Source organism: Rhinolophus ferrumequinum, chromosome 10, assembly GCF_004115265.2.
Source record: "Rhinolophus ferrumequinum isolate MPI-CBG mRhiFer1 chromosome 10, mRhiFer1_v1.p, whole genome shotgun sequence".
NCBI lineage: Eukaryota > Metazoa > Chordata > Mammalia > Chiroptera > Rhinolophidae > Rhinolophus > Rhinolophus ferrumequinum.
Genome location: NC_046293.1, coordinates 33,584,434 through 33,606,515, shown reverse-complemented (window position 1 = coordinate 33,606,515; position 22,082 = coordinate 33,584,434). Strand labels below are relative to the sequence as shown.

Genomic DNA, 22,082 nt, shown 5'->3' with positions numbered 1-22,082 from the left:
AATTCAGCTGGTTGCTAAATATTAGGGTTTCCAGGTGGGAATTCCTGCTCATTCTCGAATTTTTTTCGCTTTCCGGTTCCCGAATCCCGAGGTATAAACTGTTGTCTGTTCTCCACGATGAATCATTTCCACAAAGGGACAACCGATACTACCAACCACCTGGGTTCAAGGAGCCGATTTTCCCCCTTTCCCGACCAACTTTTCTCGGGATTTGGGAATGGGAAAGTGAAAAAAATTCACAAGAACTGCTAAATACCTCTGTTATAATTATGCATTATGGAACTGGGGAAATAACCACAGAGTGGCTTAGAGGACCTCCTGAGCCTGCTACAGAGTGGGTGAGATAGACCTGATCCAAAACTGCATCGAACACCTGACTTGCGTGCGTTCAGTCCATCCTCTGACTGGTGGATCACCCTGGCATTTTAGTTCTCCAGGAAATTAATTAGTTCAGAGTTAATGTCTGGTGATTTCTGAGAAATTATTTTCCTGTATACAACTACCCTGATAAATTTATCAGGAGGAAATTAGTGGAAAGATTTACTACATACATTTTTAGATGTATAAGTAGAGTCCTTCCTCAACCTTCATGTTATTCAAGGGACTCTTGGTCTATAAATTGGCTCATTTCTGGGAATTGGTTGAAGGACTGTGACTATATTGTGATAATCAAATTCTGTGCAAATCAAGCCTTCTATGTCCATCTCAGGGACATCACGATCAACTAGCCAATGCCAAAGATCTCTGGGACTGAGTATTCTGAGTCCTGCCTTTGCTCTGTTGGCCATTAAGGCAACCACATTGACTTCTTCTTTGGTCACGAATTGCCACCATTTAGCCCCTCATATCTTAGACTCCATTATTCTCATTGATTCTGGTAGTCTAGTTCAAAGGTAGTACTTCTACTGTCATTCCTGGCTTACGGACAGCAGCCACTCCAGATCTCAGTGATGCCGGAGCTCCCTTCATGAATGTATTTCTCAGTCTTGGTGAAGGGAGTGTCCTCAGCATCTCCTGGGGGACAGCAAGAGAGCGGACGATCAATCACCCAATCATTCACTCTAGCACTTCTATCTCCCCAAGTCCCTGGATCCCCTCCTTTAGAGTTACTCAGGAAGTTCTAGCCCTTCAGCTTCATTGGAATCTACACTTGTGCAACTTTCTGATAATTCATCTTTGGGGCCCAGTTTCTGGCGATCAACTAAACAAATTATTAGTGTCAGTCCTGGCACTACTTTAGCACACTAAATCCAGAGGTTCTTATTGAGTCCATACCAGTAAATTTAGCTTCATTTTAATATTATATTCCGTCCACTCTGCTGTAGTACCCTTAGGATCTATTTCCATATATTGTATTTTTGCCATGTATAATGCGCTGCCATGTGTAATGTGCACCCACGTTTTGGGCCCAAACTTTCAAGGGAAAAAATTAATTTTTTAATTCAAATTTTTATTTGTATTTAGGTACTTGTTTTTTGTATTATAAAATAATTTTAGCCTTTATTTTTTTAACATATTATGGTACAAGAAATTTTATGTAACAAATCATTACAAAATACAAGAACAGATACAAGCAATAAGGAATTTTCTGTACCAGTAGCACATGTACAGTATTTATGCATCATAGAAGGTCAAGAACTCTTTGTCATTGCAAGTTCGTAGTAAGTTCAACAAAACCTTGTATTCCAAGGTATTATTTTGCATACAGATATCGTTATTGATTTTTAGAGTTACAGTTTTAACTCATAAGCATAAGTAAAAGAATTAAAAACGTTTATATAGATGTGGAATTAGTACTACCCATATAACGAGCATCCTTATTTTTCCCTCACAAATTGGGGCAAAAAAGTGTGTGTTATACATGGTAAAATATGGTACCTCAGGGAAGACCACTCCAGGTATTTCAGGCAGGAGGAGGCTGTTTCAGAAAGGGGAGGAAGGGCAAAAGAAACTTGGCAGAACTTAGTGGCTCCAGGTCCTTGCTTCATTGGAATCTGCCCAGATGTTCCCGTCCCAATGTCAGAGCCTCACTCCTTCCTAATCAGTGTTGTTACTTTAATAGGAGTCCCTGCAACGTTGGGAATTCAATTTGCATTGTATTTCACCCACCTGCAGGATTTAGACTTAGGGTATGTATTCAGTAATCTTGGCCTTGTAGTTATAAGAGGTGACATTTCTTATAGGACAATCATAGAAACTTTGAGGTCCTTTTACACAAATCCTGCATTACTCTCCCCAAATTCTCCAGCATACTTTGAAGCAACCAATCAACCTCATTATTTTCACTAAAATGTTAGGTGACAGAAAATACTTGGTCACCCAGAGACTGACCTTCTCTAGATACTTAATTACTGGTGTCTGTAGATTATAATTTAAATAACTTTCTACTGCATGCCATGGAATAGCACTATCCCTTTTATCACTGCAAACAATAATCATTAATGTCTTTACATCTAATCAGATCCGAGACCCAGTTCCAGGTGGCCCAGAAGCAATTCAGAGAACCCTCTCTTAAGTTTCTGTTCATCTGAAACAGCACTGGGTGTTGGTGAGGGCTCAATCAGATAAGGGATTTATCATAGGGATTAGTCCCTACATACTCACAGGAGCTAGTTAAGCAGTCTATTGCTGACCCTGATGTCAGTAATACCAGCATTAGGGACGGGAAGATGGATGGAAGTGTGGGCGGGTGAGGATGAACTGAAACCCACAAGGACAAAGTGGAATCCATCTGTTTCTCACTGGGAGTCATGTTGGGGTGTCATTGCCTACAAGGCTCGGACTTCCAGGATACTGGTGCCCTGCAGAAGAGCTGGTGTGCTTGCCGCAAAAAGTTACCAATGAATTTGGCCAAGGCTTCAGAGAAGCTGTGGGCCAAGCAATTGCCCCAAGGACATTGAGCAGGAGCTGCAGGGACTGGCTTCTGCCCCATGTCCACAAGGTGAACCAGCAGATCCATGACGATATGAGTGAGCCGTAATAGTAGCTGATCTTATGCCAACCATCTGAATGTAAATCTTCCTGCTGTGTCATTTCCATCTTCTAGAGCTCATGCAGAATTCACTTGTTGCCAACCCTAACTCAGGGAAGGGAATTCTGGCAGTTGTTGCAATACAAAATCACCATAACATCCTATTTTAAATCATAATCATAAGATTATATCTCATGAAAAGACATTAAAAGTAGACACTGAATAATACAGGTAGCTGTTTTAGAAAGCACCAATGATGTCTTTAAAGTTTTCTAGCTTCCACTGATGTGTCAAAAGGAATCTCATATTGACCTTGTCTGATTAGAATCAGACATTCAGGCTTCTTTATATATTATGATGGAGCTGTAATGTCAATTCCAGTAACGCACTTGATTTCTCTTTTTCATCATCTTGTTTTTTAATCACTGAATCCTTATCGTGCCACTGTGTGAGTCCAAACGTGAATGTTTCTGTGAAATAATAGTTAAAAAGTTAGGGGATTACTTTCAAATAGCTTCTTTTTGCTACAAAATCTGTTCACTTAAGTGATTTAGGAGATTGTTGGACCATTGCCTACAACATAATTCAAATGATTATCACTTATTTAAGTACTTAACTGTGTACCATGTACTGCATCCAGAACTTCCAGTATGTTACCTCATTTTATTTTTTACAACAGTGCTATGAAAATTAGGTATTATCCCCATTTTACAGATGGGGAAACCACGGCTCAGTTAAATACCATGCCTGAGGTCACTTAGCAGGTAAGAGGAAGGCCTGAGATTTAAGTCAGGTCTGTGTGACTCCAAAACAAATGTTCTTAACCACTCTGTTAAATTCCTGTAAGTTTGTCAATCATTTAGATGGTGAGGGATATCGGAAAATCAATAGGGAAACCTAAAATTGGAATTAACTTTGTCTAGTCGTTGTATTTTTTTTTCTCTCTTCATAGCTCTAACTGAGGAATTGGATTCTATAACCAATGAGCTACATGCAGTAGACATTCAAATTCAAGAACTTCTGGAAAGGCAACAGGAGCTCACTCAGAAAAAAAACATCCTAACAAACAGAATAAAGCAGTGTTTAGAGAATTCTAATGCCGGGGACAGCAATGAGTGTGATTCTTCACCTGCCTCTTGGAATAAAGAAGGTTTACTTTTTTTTTCCCCTTCTTTGCTAGTTTTCTTCTTGTTTCTTTAAGTTGGAAGTGAAATCATTGTGCCTGGATGGATCAGTCCTTCCAGTAGGCTTAGAGGTCCAACTGGCCATTCCTTAAGTGGCATGGGAAACTTGTAGGCAGACCGTGTTCTGTGGTCTTTTTGAATTAAGCTGTTATTGTTCAGACTTTATTATTTTTTCTAAATATGGTTCTAACTACATTAATCAATGCTTGAAAAAATAATTATTTTAACTAAATTTTCTAAATTTTCATTAGGCAAAGTTAAACAATTAAGAATATATTCAAACTTTTTATCAAAATCTAGGTCATTTTCTTCCTCTAGTGAACAAACCTTTTTTGATTCAAGAACTTGCCAAGTGTCATGTGTATCATTAATTATAAAGAAATACTATAACTAGAAGGAATTGCAGTGTTTTTGTGGGCCTTGTTTTCCAGTGATTCACTTCTAAAAAAGATATTTACACCAAAAATTCCAGCTAATTAACTTTGTTCATGATATTTGAGTTTTTTATGATACTTTGAGTTTCTTGGTCGACATTCAGACTGTTTTTCAAATATCTGATCAAGCAACTTCTTTGTAGGTTAACTCTCAACTGGCAAATGCTTTCATTTTTTCTGATGTACTGTTTGTAATGATATATCATTAAATTTGTTTTTGCTTAGTTTGGTAAATTGAACTAATCTCAGAATTATTATTATGAGAGTTAAATTGTCCATTGTGTTAAATGTTGTCTATTAAATATTGTCTAACATACCGTGTTTCCCTGAAAATAAGACTTAGCCGGACCATTAGCTCTAATGCATCTTTTGGAGCAAAAATTAATATAAGACCCAGTTTTATTTTACTATAATATAAGACCGGGTATAATATAATATAATATAATACATATAATATAAATATAATACCGGGTCTTATATTAATTTTTGCTCCAAAAGATGCATTAGAGCTGATGGTCCGGCTAAGTCTTATTTTCGGGGAAACACGGTATTCATTTGATTCTTGTCTATTATAAAAGCAGGCATTCATATTTGTATCTCATTTATAATCCTAAATAGTTCTAATATATTTAGTTTGATTTTTCTCCTTCTAGATTTTCCATGGTCTGCTAAAGTTAAAGATGTTCTGCAAAATGTCTTTAAACTGGAGATGTTCAGACTACTTCAGCTTGAAACTATTAATGTAACAATGTCCGGAAAGGATATCTTTCTTGTTATGCCTACAGGAGGTGGGAAGAGCTTATGCTACCAGTTACCAGCATTATGTTCAGATGGTATGTATTAATAAAGATAAATTTTAAGTTGAGGAAATGTCATTTCTCTGGATGTATTTTTAAGTCTTTCAAAAAATAATTTCTAACCATACTTATGTAAAAATCAACTGGATTTTACAAGCTTATCTTTCCATTAAGACATTTAAAGGGTTCACTTAAAGAGGGATGTTAAAGACTTTGAGAGTAGTTAATTCTTTTATCTGGTTCCTGATATATAATTAAAAACGTGTTGTAGGAGAAAAAGTACTGGGAAAGGAATCAGACCTGTGTTCTAGTCCCAGATCTTTATTGAGTGTCTGCCATGATGTCAAGCACTGCAGATATAGTAGTGAGCGGAACGGGCATGGTTGGAGTTCTGAGAGCTCAGAGTGTAGAGCAGCCCTTTCTCAAATTTAATGTGCATAAGAATCACTTGGTGACCTGATTAACATGCAGATTCTGATTTATGTGAGACTCGAGTTCTTGCATTTCTAACAGGCTCTCAGAGCTGGTGCTAATACTAACTGTCAAGGGTAGAGAGCAGGGGTCAGCAAACTATTCCTTAAAGAGTAAGTCAGTAAATATTATAGACTTTGTGGTTAGTATGGTCTCTGTGGTAACAACTGAACTCTGCCAGTGTACAATGAAACAGCCGTAGACAATATGTAAACAAATGGATGTGGCTGTGTTCCGTTAAAACTTTACAAAATCAAGTAGCCAGCCTTTCGTTTGTTGACCCCTGGCCTGAAAATACAGGTAATTATAAGTAATTGCAATAGAGTTTTGTGGTAAAGGTTTTAATAGGGAATTAAGTCAGCATAAAGATCTAGTCTAGGAGCTGTCGGGGAAGGCTGTCCTGAAGAAGTGGCATTTCAGCTAAAAGCTAAAGGATAAGTAGGCAAAAAGAAAAAAAAAAAGGACAGTGAAGGAAGGAAGGGTGTTCATGTGTTCATGCAGGAAGCAGTATTTGTGAGAGCCCAAAAGTCAGAGAGAACGAATTTCAATGTGCTAGGCAGTGAGGGGAAGACATGCAGAAAGAGTCTTGAAAGATACTTTGAAAACTTACCCTTAGATTAATGGGAGGCCATTGAAGAGTTTTATACAGGTAAGAGACTTGTCAGATTTAGAAGGATAATTTCAGCAGATGGAGGAATTCCAGAAGTACTTAGAAGATAGATGCAGTAGGACTTGACATTCATTGGTGAAGGGCATAGGAAAAGGGATAGTCCAGAATGATGCCTTGATTTTTGGCTGAGACAAATGGTGAAGTTGTTTACCGAAATAGGGTCCATTGGAGAAAGAACTTACCTGTGAATGGTGAGAGAGGGAAGAGGATGAATTCAGTTTGGGACATATTGAGTTTATGATGCCTACAAGATGTCCAGGTGGAATTGTCCTGTGAGTAGGCAGATATTTGGGTGTGAAGCTTGGCTCTGAGAGATCTGATAGCTGAGTTGGAGGCTGTTAGGTGAAGATGGCCGTTGAAGCCATGGGATTGGAAGCAATTGCTATGAAGGGAAAAAGAGAGAGGACCCACAATTAGGTGTCCAGAGTTTTTTCAAAGATGAGAGAGACTTGACCCTGTTTAACTATAATGAGAGGGTGGTAATAATAAGGGAGAAGGTGAAAATATAGGAGAGAGAATAATTGAGAGTACAAAATTCATGATAAGGTCTTAATCTGAGTTTTTTAAACAAGTCTGCCCTCTGCTTAAGGTTGTTTTAAGGAACAAATTATAGAAACATAAGGTCATATGTTTTAAGTAGTGTAGAATAGCTCTTATAGCAGTCAACAATTTCAGTTATAAGAGAAAGAGGATATGTTACCAGAACTTCATTTAGTCAATAAACTTCACTGATTTCTACTCAGAATAAATTAATCTGCTTTAGTAAGTGGAAAAATACTCATGTAACTATCATTTTTAATACAGGTTGCTGTTTTTTCTTTTTTTTCTTTTTGGAAAATTTGGAATAAATTTTCCCTGATGTAACTGGATAGTATTTGACTTGATTTATATTATTTTACTGAGATTACCAATACTGATTTTTAATAATGTTAGTGAATTAAAAAACATAATAATGTTGGTGAATTAAAAATAATACCTGTATTTTTAAAGTACTGAATAAGGGAAGAGATTTCTGTTTAATCTTATATTTGCTTATTTGGCTTATGATCATTTATTCATATCTTCCTCCTTCATTAACGAGGGTAAGAAATAGATAGTATATTGCTAAAGTTGCACTGAAAATTAGCCTGAATTGATGGGGAGGTGTCCACAAATTATGGTAAAGAAGGGGAATGGTCGAAACTTGTTTTGGTGGTGGTATAGCATTTAACGTGGAATTTTTGTTTTTCCCCTTTTAGGTTTTACACTTGTGATTTGTCCATTGATCTCTCTTATGGAAGACCAATTAATGGTTTTAAAACAATTAGAAATTACAGCTACCATGTTAAATGCTTCTAGTTCTAAGGTATGTGTCTGTGGTTTATTATTATTATTATTATTTTAAATTTTAACTCTTCACTAAAATAGGAGCATTAGCCACAATTGGGTTGCTTATAAAATTATAAACTGATAAGTATTAATGTCAGGAATTGTAAACTACTGCTCAGGGATCAGTTTCAGCCCACTGCCTATTTTGTGCGCTTTGTGAGTTAAATTGGTTTTTATATTTTCAAATGGTTAAAAAAAAAAAAAAAATCAAAAGAAAAATAACATTTTGTGAAGTGTGAAAGTTATATAAGATTCACATTTCAATATCCATAAATAAAGTTTTATTGGAACACAGCCACGCTTGTTCATTTATGTGTAGTCTATGACTTTTCACAGAGTTAAGTAGTTGTGATAGTTGAGACCATATGACCCACATAACCTAATATTTACTATCTGGTCCTTAACAGGAAACATTTGCTGACTTGTTTTATATTATCCATTATAAAATAGTAGGCAAGAATTCTAATTGTGCAATGTAATTAAATACAGAAAATGAATTACTAATAAGATACCCTACCCTGGTGGAATTTCTTATGTTTGGGAATGGACTCTCTTACCCTCATCTGCAGAATAGAGCATTTTCCAGCCAATTTTTTTAAAGCATTTTATTGAAATTTTCACAAGTATAAAAAAGTAGAGAACATTATAAAAACTGTTTTGTACATATTAACCACCTTTAACCGTTATCAACATATGGCCAATTTTTCTTCATCTATCTACCCCCAATTTTCCCTGTCTCTTCCCAGTTGGTTTATTTATTTGAAGCAAATCCCAGACAGCATATCATTCCAATTGTAACTTCTTCCTTATGTATCTCTCTTTAAAAAGATAACTATAATGCCATCATCTCACCTAAAAAGTTTAATATCAATTCTTTAAAGTCATCAAATAAAAATATTCAGATTACTCTGTTTTATAAATCTTATGTTTTTTTTGTGTTTTTTTTTTTGTTTGTTTTGTTTTTAATTATGGCCCCATTAAGATTCATGCATTATGTTGAATTTGGTTGATATAGTCATAAGTTTCCCCTTATTTCTTTTTTATTTCTTGGGCAGATTATATGTTGAAGAAACTAGGTTCTTTGTTCTGTAGTTTCCTATATTCTGGATTTTCCTGATTGTGTCCTTGTTATGTAGTTTAACTTGTTTCTTTTAGTTAGATCTGAAAGCTTGATTGGATTTAGATTTGGATTTTTTTTTTTTTTTTCTGGGAGTGTATGTTCCATGGCATCACTAAGGAGTTACAAAATACCCAGTTATTTTTTTGTGATGTTAAGCTTGATCATTGGATCATTGGATTGATATCTGTCTGCTTTGTAATTATCGATTTCTCTACAGCTTTTCCTCTCATGGTTTAGCAGCCACTGGTGATTATTGCTTATCTTAGAGCTATTACTTAATTATTGGGTTACAAAATGGTGATACCTAATTCTATCACTCCTTAATATATATAAAAGTCTATTTATCTAGACTTTTTCTTTTACTAATATATAAAAGTCTTAATTATCTAGACTTTTTCTATAAAGAATTTTTTCCTTAGTAACTTTCTTTACAGATTGAAATTCTTCCCCTTTCTTTACCAATTTTCAGACAGTATTGGTTTCCAGCATTCGCCAGATTAATAAGGTCTTTGTTTTTGTTTTTTTGTTTTTGTTTTTTTCCTTAAAGTATCATTATAAACATGATTTTTAAACATTTGATATATATTAATTCACAGTTACTATTCTTTTTTATGCTGAAATAGTCCCATCTTTGGGCGGAGTGTGTATTTAAATTGGCTCCTGAACCTTTTTTTCCTTCTCCTCATAGCTTTTGACTCCTTGCTTTCTTTTATAAAAAGATAATGATGGCTCATTTTGTATATTTCCTCTCAGGCCTGGAATCAGCCGTATCTCTAAGAAATCCTGGCTCCTTTAATTTTTCCCATATGTTTTTGTTTCATTTAAATTTTTGTAAATTCTTGTGTCATTATAACTGCACTCTCATTCAACAGAATGAACCTATGGAGAACTTTGCCTTCTAATACTGTATTTCCTTAAAACTGAGAAAAAGAGCAATGATTATATAAATATATATACATATATAAACACACACATATATGTATACATTTATATATACATATACATATATATATATATGTATATGTATATGTACGTATTAAGTAGTTAGAAAGGTGTAGCTAAGTACAAGCTCGTATCATATCACTATTGCTTGGAAAGTTAGGGGGACAGGATAAGTCAAGTCCAGTTTTCTTGTTGTTTTCACTTGTAGTTGATAGGATGAGAATAGAACTTTTTTTTTTTTGAATGTTGCTTCTCCACTTATTTTACTAGAAGTTCTATTTTTTTTCTTTTTGCACCTGCCCATTTCTGAGGATATAGCCTTGTGTTTGCTCTACTAAGATTTCTAGGACATTTTGGACCAATGTTTAATATACTTTGGCTATTTCTTAACAAATTAGGAATATCTCAAGGAGTTAACAAACTGCTTTGCTGGGACGATGAAGGCAGTTTTGACTTTCTCTTTCAATCACATTTACCACTGTTCCTTTTTTTTTGTATTAAAAAAATCAAAAAAAAGGAAACATCAAATTACGTCTTTAATAAAATCATAAATTGTCAGAAAAAGCAATGGAGCAAATTGTCTGAAAAAGGAAGAGTGCTGCATCATGTTGATCACATTTATTGGAAGGGTTGGAGAAAAATTAAAATGCAGTTAGCTTAAGAATTTGTGTTACCTGCAAGTCAACTCATTTCAGGAGTGGAAGAATCCTTGGTCATTTTTTAGTATCAAAATTTATGCAGGTTTTTTAAAAAATATTTTCTACATTTAAAGAGGCAATCCTACAAAGTCTCCTGTTTTCCACACAGGATAAATTCCTTGCTTCAACCAGCTCTCAGTGGAGGGGCAACTAGTACAACACCATCTCCCCGGACAAAGAGCACTGGAATATTCTGTTTTGTTGATTTATACAAGGTTGGACAATTAAATTTGCAAACTTGTTGCAAATAAGTTCTATATTGCTAACCTTTTTTGATATCAAAGGGATTATCCATTATGAATTTGTACCAACTGGACAAACAGTTAACCAAGTTTACCATTTGGAAGTACTGAAAAGGCTGCGTGGAAAAGTTAGACGACCTGAACTTTTTGCCAACAATATATGGCTCTTTCATCACGACAATGCATTAGCTCGTGTTTGAGGGAGTTTTTAGCCAGTAAACAAGTAACTGTATTGGAAGACCTTTCCTACTCACCTGATCTGGCCCCAGTGACTTCTTTCTTTACCCGAAGATAAAGGAAATATTGAAAGGAAGACATTTTGATGACATTCAGGACATCAAGGGTAATATGACAGCTCTGATAGCCATTCCAGAAAAAGAGTTCCAAAATTTCTTTGAAGGGTGGACTAGGTGCTGGCGTTGGTGCACAGCTCCCCAAGGAGAGTACTGCAAAGGTGACTATAGTGATATTCAGCAGTGAGGTATGTAGCACTTTTTCTAGGATGAGTTCACAAACTAAAATTGTCCAACCTCGTATACCTCTTCATATGTTTCTTCATCAATATCTGTAGTAGTCAGTTTCTTCCACATCTCCCAGTATCATATTTAATTGTTGATCGTACGCATGTAATCTACGTCGAAGTTCTTTGTCATTTCTCATTTTCACATAAAATGAATCTGATGATATCCAACAGCTCTTCTACAGGATTGGTAGTTTATTACTGGTCCACATCGTTCGACATGTTTCAAACCCTCACACCATTGTTTCTTTACGCTTCTTTTGGTCTTAATTAGGTGAGAAGGAAAAACATGACACCTAATCTGCAAAATATTGTATAAAATAGAAACAGCACTAAGAATCTAATAACTGTAATTCTTAAGATTAAATTTTGTTATATACATAACATAAATATGTATTTCATATTATAAAATCTTACTTCGGTTACTAAAATACTTTACAAGACCTAAATAAAGAAGTTATCAGTAGATTTGATAGCATCATTAAAGTAACTAATCAACAATAAATTGTGTTCACAGACATATGTGATAACAAGTATAATGTTAACATTGACAAAACTTCTTTATCACCATACCTATTGAATTTAGCTCACATTTTGGCATTTATTACGAACAATTTAGAATTGTGCCTTCATAGAATAAATGCTATTGTAGTGTCTTGACATTCATTTCTGGTGCTTTTGTCAAATGAGATTATTCTTTTATCAATAGTTTGGGTGTAGGTCAATAACTAAAGTCCTATTTACATAGCTGCCATGCAGTTGACTCCTCGGATGTGGTTTCAGTTTTAATGAACTAAAGAGGAGCTGTTATAATAGCCCAAGGCTATTGCTTTTTAGTCATGACCCACTTCATTTACTACTTTCTACTCCAGCCTGCTGTCATTGTGTCTGTTTTTCCTTTCAATAGAGTCATGTGAAATGGGTTCATGATGAAATGGTAAATAAAAACTCCAAGCTAAAGCTAATTTATGTGACTCCAGAGAAAATTGCAAAAAGCAAAATGTTTATGTCAAAACTAGAGAAAGCCTACGCGGCAGGGAGACTTACCCGAATTGCTGTGGATGAAGTTCACTGCTGCAGTCACTGGGGTCATGATTTCAGACCTGGTATGTATGTCGTCTCTAGAAAACTTGATGCTGGGGTCTATTGTCTTACTCAGCATTACAGGATGGAGAAATCCCTGTTTCCATTAAATTTATTCTCTCAGGCAGTTATTACTCATTTCGTCTTGCCGCTTCTCCCAAGCTATTTCCCATTAAGTTTTTCCCTGTCTTAAAACATCATTCAACCACTCACACATTTGCTCAAGCCAAAGTTTTAGCAGTTACCTTTCTCAGTCAGGGTCCAGTCAGGAGACAGAAACAGTTCTTTGAACACAGAGAATTTGATATAAAGAATTAACTAGATAAAGTTTGGTTATAAATAGCTAACTGAAAACAGAAAAACAAACAACTCTGTGGTATCAGGGAGGTAAAAACTAAAGAAGCAACTACCATTGCTAGGGCTGGGGGAATAGGAAGAAAAGTTTGGAACTCATAAGATTTGGAAATCTAGAGGAGGGGGTCTCATGGTGCTCAAACTAAGAACTTCCTGGTGCTGGTGTCTCTTAGTGGAAGCAGAGGCAGGGTGGACCCGTGATAAAGCTGGTTCTCCAAAGGTTGGGAAAATTGCCACCTGTATTCAGCTACTGCTAAGGAAAGACTGCTGCGGTAGGGAGGAAAAAGCCTTGCTGGGGAATCATTGTCAAGAACACAGACAAGCCCTCAGGAAGTAAACAGGAAGGGACAACACCCTTCTTGGTCCCCAGCCTTGTACTCTGCCCTTCCAGGACCAGCTGGCAGAGCAGAAAAGCAGTGTGCACATTGCCTGCTCCAGCACCACATAGTAGAGTATGGATGGGTGGAGTTGGAGCTGAGATCAAATAACTTAAATGGCACATCATCTTTAATTTATCCTATCTCTGCTGATCCAATCCACCACCAGGTCCCATCAGCTCTGCCTCTAAATTGAGTCTCAAGTTTGTCCACTTGTCTTTGTCTGTACAGCTATCTCTTAAGTCCAGCTGGGATCCTTTCCACTGGTCTACAGTTGCTCCCCAACTAGTGTCTGACTCCAGTCTTACCCTTTTATAGCTCATTCTCCACACACCAACCAAAGTGATCTTTTCTACATATAAATCAAATCATGTTACTCCCCTCCCTAAACTACCTCGTTGGTTTTCTTTGTACTTCGAATAAAATCCATATTCTTAACGGGTCCGTAAGGCCATATGTGATCTGTCTCCTGTTGGTCGCTGATTTCCTATTCTTCCTTCCTTACTCATTATATTGTAACTACATGGGTTTATCACTATAAACACTTCTCTCTCTCTGGTCATAAGATATGGTCTACTCATTGTATTGTCTGGTTTCTCTGCTTGAATTCTAGTCCCATCTATATAGCATCTTGTCTTGTTCACCACTTTATCTCCAGTGCCTAGAGATACTCTTGGCATATAACAGAAAGTATTCGACATGTCTTTTGGTGAATGGATGAATCTTGGACTCTCTCCTCCTCTTTCCTGGTCACCCCAACTCCCCTAGTATCCTAATAGTCACCAGGACCTATGGGGTTCTAGTTTATATGCTTTTTTCTGATCCTGTGTCATGCCTTATTTCATATTCTCTTATTACTTGTTTTTTAGTCTGTTGCCACCTTTTAACTGGTTTCACTTTCTTCAGTCTTTTGCCTATTCCAACCCATCCTTTGCACTGCCACCAAAAGATGATTTCTGAAACGTAACTCTATTTATGTTCCTTGTCTGCTTTTAAAATTGCACGATGACTCCTCATTTCCATAAGCTTCTTAGAATCAACTAAGTCTTAACTGAAGCGTGCCTTTCTCTCTATACCCTTCTGTGTAACAGCATCCATCAGGGCAGGGAAGCAGAGCCTAACTGTGAATGTTAGGAGACAAGGGATTTATTTTAGGAAGTAGACCCACCACAATTGTGGGAGGAGCTGGGGAAGTGAAGGTCTGAAGGGAGAGTGGAAGATCAGAGAAAAGTCACCGACTAGTCCTGAAGCACTGGTGTGGGAAGAGCAGCGGAGCTTGTAGGGGAAACTGCAGCTGTAGGGGAAACAGCCAGTGCCAAAGGGGACTGCAAAGGGCAAACTCGCCAGAGGTCTCTGGTAAGCTGATTTCTCTGAGTAGCTGTCACCTCTGTGGATCCGCTGCCAAGCATCTAGTGGGGCCCCTGTTGATAAGCAAGGCCTGTGTTTCTGAAGAAGAGCTGATGGAGGAGTGGAAAAGAGCTAGGACAAGCTAGACCAGGCTGGGCACCTCTGCATATATCCATCAGCCTCTGCCTGGAAAGAGCTGCCTGGAAAGAGGAATGGCAGCTGTTTCACTTCTGCCTCCCATACCTTGCTCACGTTCCTCCTTGGGGCCAGATCTAACTCGGAACCATACAGGGAATGTAGTTCCCTGCTTACCAGAGTTGACAGTAGATCCATGCAGCACTTTTCTCTGTGGTTTAGCCCCACGGAACTGCTTGCTATTATCTGACCCTGCCGAGTAATTTTATGCCAGTATGTCTGCTGTGTATATGCTGTTTCCTCCGCCTGCTGTTTTCTTCTTCCCTTCATAGTGAACTGCTCTCATTCAAGACCCAACTCAAGTGTTCGCCCCTTGGAAACCTCACGACATCCCAAGCAGTTACTGTCTCCTCTGTAGTTTCATAGGAGTCCTCTGCCTTAGCATTTAGCAATTTCTACCACATTTCCTTTTCACTCTTCTCCAAATAATTTACATACTTAAGGGAGTGCTTAAGGACAACTTATCTAGTGATTTAGATGTATATGACAAGGGTGACCCCAGAATGGTTCCCCTGAAGTAGGTTATATGAAAAGCAGTGCCCTCACCAACCTTTTTCTGGTCTGCATTTGCCGCTTTTGGATGCTCCTGATGGTAGAAGCGTTCTGGCTGACAGTCTCTTTCATCTCTTGTCAGATGTAATAGAGTCGAACACTATGGCTTCTCCCATTGCCTCTTTTATCCCCTGTGCAGCAGGTGTAGACCAGTGCATAGCTTCCTGGAAATGTGTAGGTATTCGCTCTCTTCAACAGGGAGTTCCACTTGTGACCAAGAGCAGTGTTCCTGAAGAACCAGTTAAAAGTATAATAAAGCCTGCCTATTCAAAAAGGCCGCAACTGCAGATTTATTGCGATAAAGAGCTGTGGAAATCAAATTACAAAGCAATCGTTATTATCTGCATCTTGTTAAAAGGGCTTAATTTACTCTCTTCCTTAAAGGATAGAAAGAGGGCCACTGTGTATTTTCTTTTTTCCAGATTATAAGGCACTGGGTATCTTAAAGCGGCAGTTTCCTAACACAGCACTCATCGGGCTGACTGCAACTGCAACAAATCATGTTTTGAAGGATGTTCAGGAAATATTGTGTGTTGAAAAGTGTTTTACTTTTACAGCTTCTTTTAATCGGCCAAATCTTTATTATGAGGTATGTAACTTTTATATCAGTTTATAGCTTTTGTGAAAGATTATGGCAGAGAAGTTAACTTTTCATTATGTTCATTAACATGAGTAACAGTTAACTGTGTTTAAATGTTTTCAAAATTAAGAGGTAATTATAAGCAGGTTTATTAATGAGTTCTTTTCATATCTCTTGCGCTTTTATCTCTTCTACAGTAGGTTAAGTAGAAGACACTATCTTGTTGTTAATAAATGTATGTACATTTTTGCACGGATGGAGAGAAAGCACAGACTGATACCAAGGACCCTAATGACATCCCTACTGAACTTAATGAGGAAATAATACAAAATTAATATGTCATTAAAGATTTGCTGATACTGCCTATTTAGACTATATTTGATATATAACCTTGAAAGTTAAATAACCTAACAGTTATTTTTTTCTTTCTTTCTAATCCTTTTAAGAATGGACTTAATATCTTTCCAAGTTTTCATTAAATCGTTGTGCCATGGTTTATGGTTTTATAAAAGTAGCAGCAGACAGTAGAGTCTCGATCTTTATGAGTTATGCCTCATCTCTGGTAAATTCAAAAATAAGGATCAAGAAGAGGCTGGGAGGTGGCAGGGGTGAGGCAGATGAGGCGAGTGAAGAAGTAACAGAAGAAAACACTTTGCTCATGAAAGAATGGCACCTTCAAAGGTGTAAGTGACTACTTGGATGATACTCATTAGTATACTTTTTAATAAGTTGGCTTTTTTTTAGGTTCGGCAGAAGCCCTCAAACACTGAAGATTTTATTGAGGATGTTGTAAAGCTCATTAATGGGAGATACAAAGGGCAATCAGGTAATAAAATAACAAACCAACTTTGCAAACCGAGAGGGAAGTTTCAAAAAATTACTGACATTACACTGATACAATATACTGATAAATGATTAGCACCAAAAAATATTAAGGCATGGCAAAAGGTACTTGAACATGTTATGGTAGAATTTGCTTGGTGATCTTAGGAACTGCGTGTGGCATTTGCTAACGGCACAGATTATGAGAGTCATAAAACTGATTTATTTTTGCTTATTTATACTTAATTGCTTTAAAGAATGGACCGAATGACATAATGTTAATTTTAGACAGCGCGTTTTAGTAAGTATCCACTGTTTATAAGATAGAAGGTAAGCACTGATATTCTAAAGGGATATAAAATATAATCCCTTAAAGTAGAGGACAAGTTAAAGAAATAAATAGTACATATTGAATGAGTTAAGTATAGATGGAGTTGAGAGAGAGATATATACATTTGTTCCAGGATTAATGAATAAGCAAGTGTTCCTGAAACAAAGACGTTGTGTAAAAGTAGCATTTCAAAACTGTCCTGTGGATTTTTGGGAGATATTAATGGGTGACCCCAGTAGAAGGAGTTCTAGGGTCAAATAAGTTTCGAAAGGCTGCAGCTAATTATTTCTCCTAAAGATTCAGAACATTACAAGTTTTGACCAGACCTGCAAATAAATAAACTTGTTTAACTTTGTTCAGTGCAGTCCCCTAGATTGATTTGCATGTGAAACTTTTTTCCCAGCACACTTGCTAATGTCTTATGGCGAAACCAACCAGTGTGAGCAATACTTCGTAGTGGGAGATAAAGTTGGAGAGAGAAGAGAGGTAATGGGAGCCAACACTGGTGGCTTGGCTCATTTCTGCTTTACAGCCAGCTGGTGATCAAATCTGGAATTATACCAAAAAGTTAGTGTGTTAAGGTTTTGGAATTTTTCATAAATCCTTTTTCCCCATACATTGTATTAATCAGTATTTGTGTGTGTAAAAATTCTCTTCCAGGAATACATTGTATATATCTAACAATTGGGCATATTTTCCTACAGGAATCATATATTGCTTTTCTCAGAAGGACTCGGAGCAAGTTACAGTTAGTTTACAGAAACTGGGAATTCATGCAGGTGCATACCATGCCAATATGGAAGCAGAAGATAAGACCAAGGTTCATAGAGGATGGTCAACCAGTGAAATTCAGGTTAAGTATACATCTATCTTCAATAGTAGCCTAATACACCTTTAAGAATATTTTAGCTTGACTTCATTGACATATAAAATGTTAAAACATTTTAGGTAGTCGTGGCAACAGTTGCATTTGGTATGGGAATTGATAAGCCAGATGTGAGATTTGTGATTCATCATTCAATGAGTAAATCAATGGAAAATTATTACCAAGAGAGTGGACGTGCAGGTAGGTATAACTCAAATCCAGAAGTCATTTTTTAAAAAGCTTTTCCAGAAATACTATAAATGCTGTTTAATAATTCTGTGTTTTTAATCTCTATTGGCTACTATTTTTAGAATAAACGATTAAGTCTTCACAGTTTTATACTGATTTGCCTATGCAGAAATTACACTTAAGTTCTATTGGAGTGTTATGAATTATTTCGTCTTCTGTTTACTAAGATAATTTGATGTCCATCTTTGCCTCCTGAATTTCCACTTGGTGGTTTACAATCTATAATTAAAATAACTGGATTACTTATGGACCCATTTTTAATAAAGCTGATTTCTGATAAGACTTTCTAGTTATTGTTTCTTTTGTAATTGAGGGCAGCTGTTATGAACTAACTTTCACATCTCTGAAATTTCTAGATGCAATATAGACAACGAAGCATTGCCAGCGAATTTTGCATATATTATTTTTGCTTGTTTTGAATTTTTAAAGTAATTATGCAATCTCAAGATATTTCATACTACAGGTCGAGATGACATGAAAGCAGACTGTATATTGTATTATGGCTTTGGAGATATATTCAGAATAAGTTCAATGGTGGTAATGGAAAATGTGGGACAACGGAAGCTTTATGAGATGGTGTCATACTGTCAAGACATAAGCAAGTAAGCCACATACCTTTTCATAACTTTTGTCAACTAAAGACAAGCACAATTTGAAAGTCTATGTTACTTTGAGTACTTAGGAAAGTCAGTAAATACATTTATAGAACATCAAGTGCAAACATGTAAAAGCATTTGTCTGACGGGTAGAAACCAGTGCATGAATCTGTAGGATCTGCCTTAATCCAAGAAAAGATATTCTCTCTCTCTCTCTCTCTCTCTCTCTCTCTCTCTCTCTCTCTCTCTCTCAACAGTGAGTTCAAGCTGTTTTTTCTCTGGCACTTGTGTACAGCTACTTAATTTTGAAAAGGTGTTGTAAGAGGTGTTTTGAGAGTTGAGCTGAGTAACACATACCATCCGACCAGCTGATGGGCTGCTGAAATATTAAGAGCAGGATCAAGTTTCTCCTTAAGAAATAAATGTAAATCTATTTAGGGTGGCTCTAGTTAGAGCATATAGCTCTTTGATGGCTTCTTGGTCTTAGTCATCTTTGTACTCTTATTGCCGATCACATAAAAAGGACTCAGAAATTTTGAAATGATCATCAGTGACTGGACAGTGACAGAAAATGTTATTTCTTTCTTATAGTTCCTTCAATAATCTAGTTAAAATAATGAGGCAATGAAATTTGTCTTAGATGTCCGGTAGATCCCCATGAAGCATATATTGGGGTTTAGACTCAAATTGATACTGTGCAATACAAGAACACTTTTTTGCTACCAGAAAGGTTTTCTTCATAGTTGTAAAATACTGAATCATAAAATGAATCTCACAACTTCTTAAAAGCTATATTTATCAAGTACATATGGAAAAAATTATGTGTGATGGACAGGTTAATGGTCACCAAAGATGTCCACATCCAAATTGCTGGAAACTGTGAGTATATTACCTTACATGGCAAAATGGAATTAAGGTTGCTAATCAGCTGATCTTAAAATAGGGAGATTATCTTGGGTCATTTGGGTGGGTCCAGTATAATCATGAGGGTCCTTAAATGGGGAAGGAGGCAGAAGAGGGGGAGGAGGTCTGAGTGATGTGATGTGAAGATTCAACCGTTTTTGGCTTTAAGGTGGAGGAGAGGGGGCCAGGAGCCAATGAACACAGGCAGTCTCTAGAAACAGGAAAAAATAAGAAAACAGATTCTCTCCTGTAGAGTCTCCAGAAGAAATACAGTTCTGCTGACACCTTGATTTTAACCCAGTCAGACCCATGTCAGACCTCTAGCTTATACAAACATAATAAATTTGTGTTGTTTTAAGCCACTAAGTTTGTGGTAATGATATGGCAGCAACAGGACACTAATATAATACATTACCCTGTATTTTGAAATAGGGATTCTTAAAATTTTATTAGATCACTTAATAATTTGTATCTCTAAATGTTTGCAGATGTCGTCGTGTATTGATAGCTCAACATTTTGATGAAGTGTGGAACTCAGAAGCGTGTAACAAAATGTGTGACAATTGCTGTAAAGACATTTGTGAGTTCACTGATTTTTAAACTTTTAAACTTTATAGGCTCATAGATACAGGTAGGACTACACGAGAGCAGTATTAGACCCCAAAATGGATTTGAAAGATTATACAAGGTGTGAATAGAATTTTCCAGATTCAAAAGTAACAAGTTTTGAAACAAAGGCAAATAAAAGGAAAAGCCATGAGGGCATGTGAAATTTTTAAGAAATGAAGGAAAAAGTTTAAATTCCTCTGAATAGAAATGTTATTTATATAAGAAAAGGCTAATCTCCAGTACTTTATAGTGACTGATTGGGAAGAGAATTTTAGTGCAGAGTAGAGATTATAGTGAATCATTTTTGATCCAGATAATCGCTACTTATAAAACACTAATTTACCAGTCTTTTAGTACTCTATTGTAGCTTGTCTTTCATCCTTTGGTTTTCAAGAGCTGGACTAACTAGTTCTTTACTGAATTCTGATGCTTTGGTGGATGAAGGTCAACACACCACAATTTTAACTTTGCAGTTAGAGAAACTTACTTGTTTGTGATTTTATTAGACTGTATTTTACTGACCAAATTAACAACTGATATATAAATTACAATGGTAGTGTAGTTAATAACATGGGATATCTGTCCAGGACATTTTTGTGTCCAAATCAGAGTAGCTGAGGCCATACTCATTTTCAGACTATTGCTTAATGAGCACACATCAGGTAAAAAAGCAGAATACACTGACTCTCCCATAAATACCTCTTAGTAGCTGCCATGTCTGGCAGACACTCTGGTTCCTGGAACATACCCAAAGACCATCTGATAACCAGGTTATTTTCTTTACATCACTGTAAATCTCACCATGTCTTACAGAGCCTGTGACTTGGTTAGTGCTCGACTTGGGGAATGGCCTAGTTTTAATGCAGAACACATTAGCAAATCAATTTGATGACTCGTTTTCAAACCTGTTTAACCACTTAGGATAGCCCATCTTTGCCCTAATTTCTAAACCGTGTCTCTTTCATTATAGCATTTGAAAGAAAGGATGTAACAGCCTATTGCAGAGATCTAATCAAGATCCTGCAGCAGGCAGAGGAAATGAATGAGAAGCTCACGCCACTGAAACTGATGGATTCCTGGATGGGGAAGGGTGCAGCAAAACTGAGAGTAGCAGGTGTTGCTCCTCCCAGACTTCCTCGTGAAGACCTGGAGAAAATTATTGCGCACTTTCTTCTACAGCAGTATCTTAAGTATCTACAAACCCGTTTCTTGTGCTTTGTGTTGTCTTCATGGCTTTATTTTAAACAGCACGCTATACTTTTATTTTTTTATTTATGGAATAAGTATATACAGAGGGTGCCAAAGAAATGTATACACATTTTAAGAAAGGAGAAAACTGTATTAAAATTGTAATACTTAATATATACCGATAACAAAAGATGAATACAAGTCACGTTTGACATCTGCAATTACAAGAGGTGCTCAAAGTGGTTACCATCAGCGTAATTTTAATACAGTTTTTTTCTTTCTTAAAATGTGTATACATTGTTTTGGCACCCTCTGTTTTCCCAGAGATTACTTTGAAGAAAAACCTTAATTTGTATATATAACAACTGTAGAATACTTTATATAATTTTCATGTATATTACCTCATTTAATCTTAGCAACATTGCCAGATGGGTAGAATAGACATTCTCATTATCTTGAGAAATAAGAAAACTAAGACTATTATTAGACAGGCATTAGTTATATCTCAGTGGATTCATAACTAGGAGATATGTTAAACTTAAGAAATAAAATGGTAGAATGTCCAAAACCAGTATTACCATAAAAATGACGGTTTATTCAATCACAAGAATCAA

The 22,082-nt window shown here is 36.4% G+C and overlaps 1 protein-coding gene across 2 annotated transcripts in view; it reads left to right on the top strand.

The window, feature by feature from the left end:
- RECQL (RecQ like helicase) overlaps positions 1-22,082 on the top strand; it is a 30,723-nt gene that overhangs the window by 6,546 nt on the left and 2,095 nt on the right. For both annotated transcript variants that reach the window (XM_033116959.1, XM_033116960.1), the window contains exons 3-13: positions 3,924-4,121; positions 5,243-5,422; positions 7,766-7,872; positions 12,325-12,523; positions 15,748-15,914; positions 16,650-16,731; positions 17,763-17,911; positions 18,007-18,124; positions 18,636-18,774; positions 20,160-20,251; positions 21,251-21,470. In XM_033116959.1, the coding sequence (XP_032972850.1) occupies positions 3,924-4,121; positions 5,243-5,422; positions 7,766-7,872; positions 12,325-12,523; positions 15,748-15,914; positions 16,650-16,731; positions 17,763-17,911; positions 18,007-18,124; positions 18,636-18,774; positions 20,160-20,251; positions 21,251-21,470 (1,651 nt within the window). The remainder of the gene's footprint in view (positions 1-3,923; positions 4,122-5,242; positions 5,423-7,765; positions 7,873-12,324; positions 12,524-15,747; positions 15,915-16,649; positions 16,732-17,762; positions 17,912-18,006; positions 18,125-18,635; positions 18,775-20,159; positions 20,252-21,250; positions 21,471-22,082) is intronic.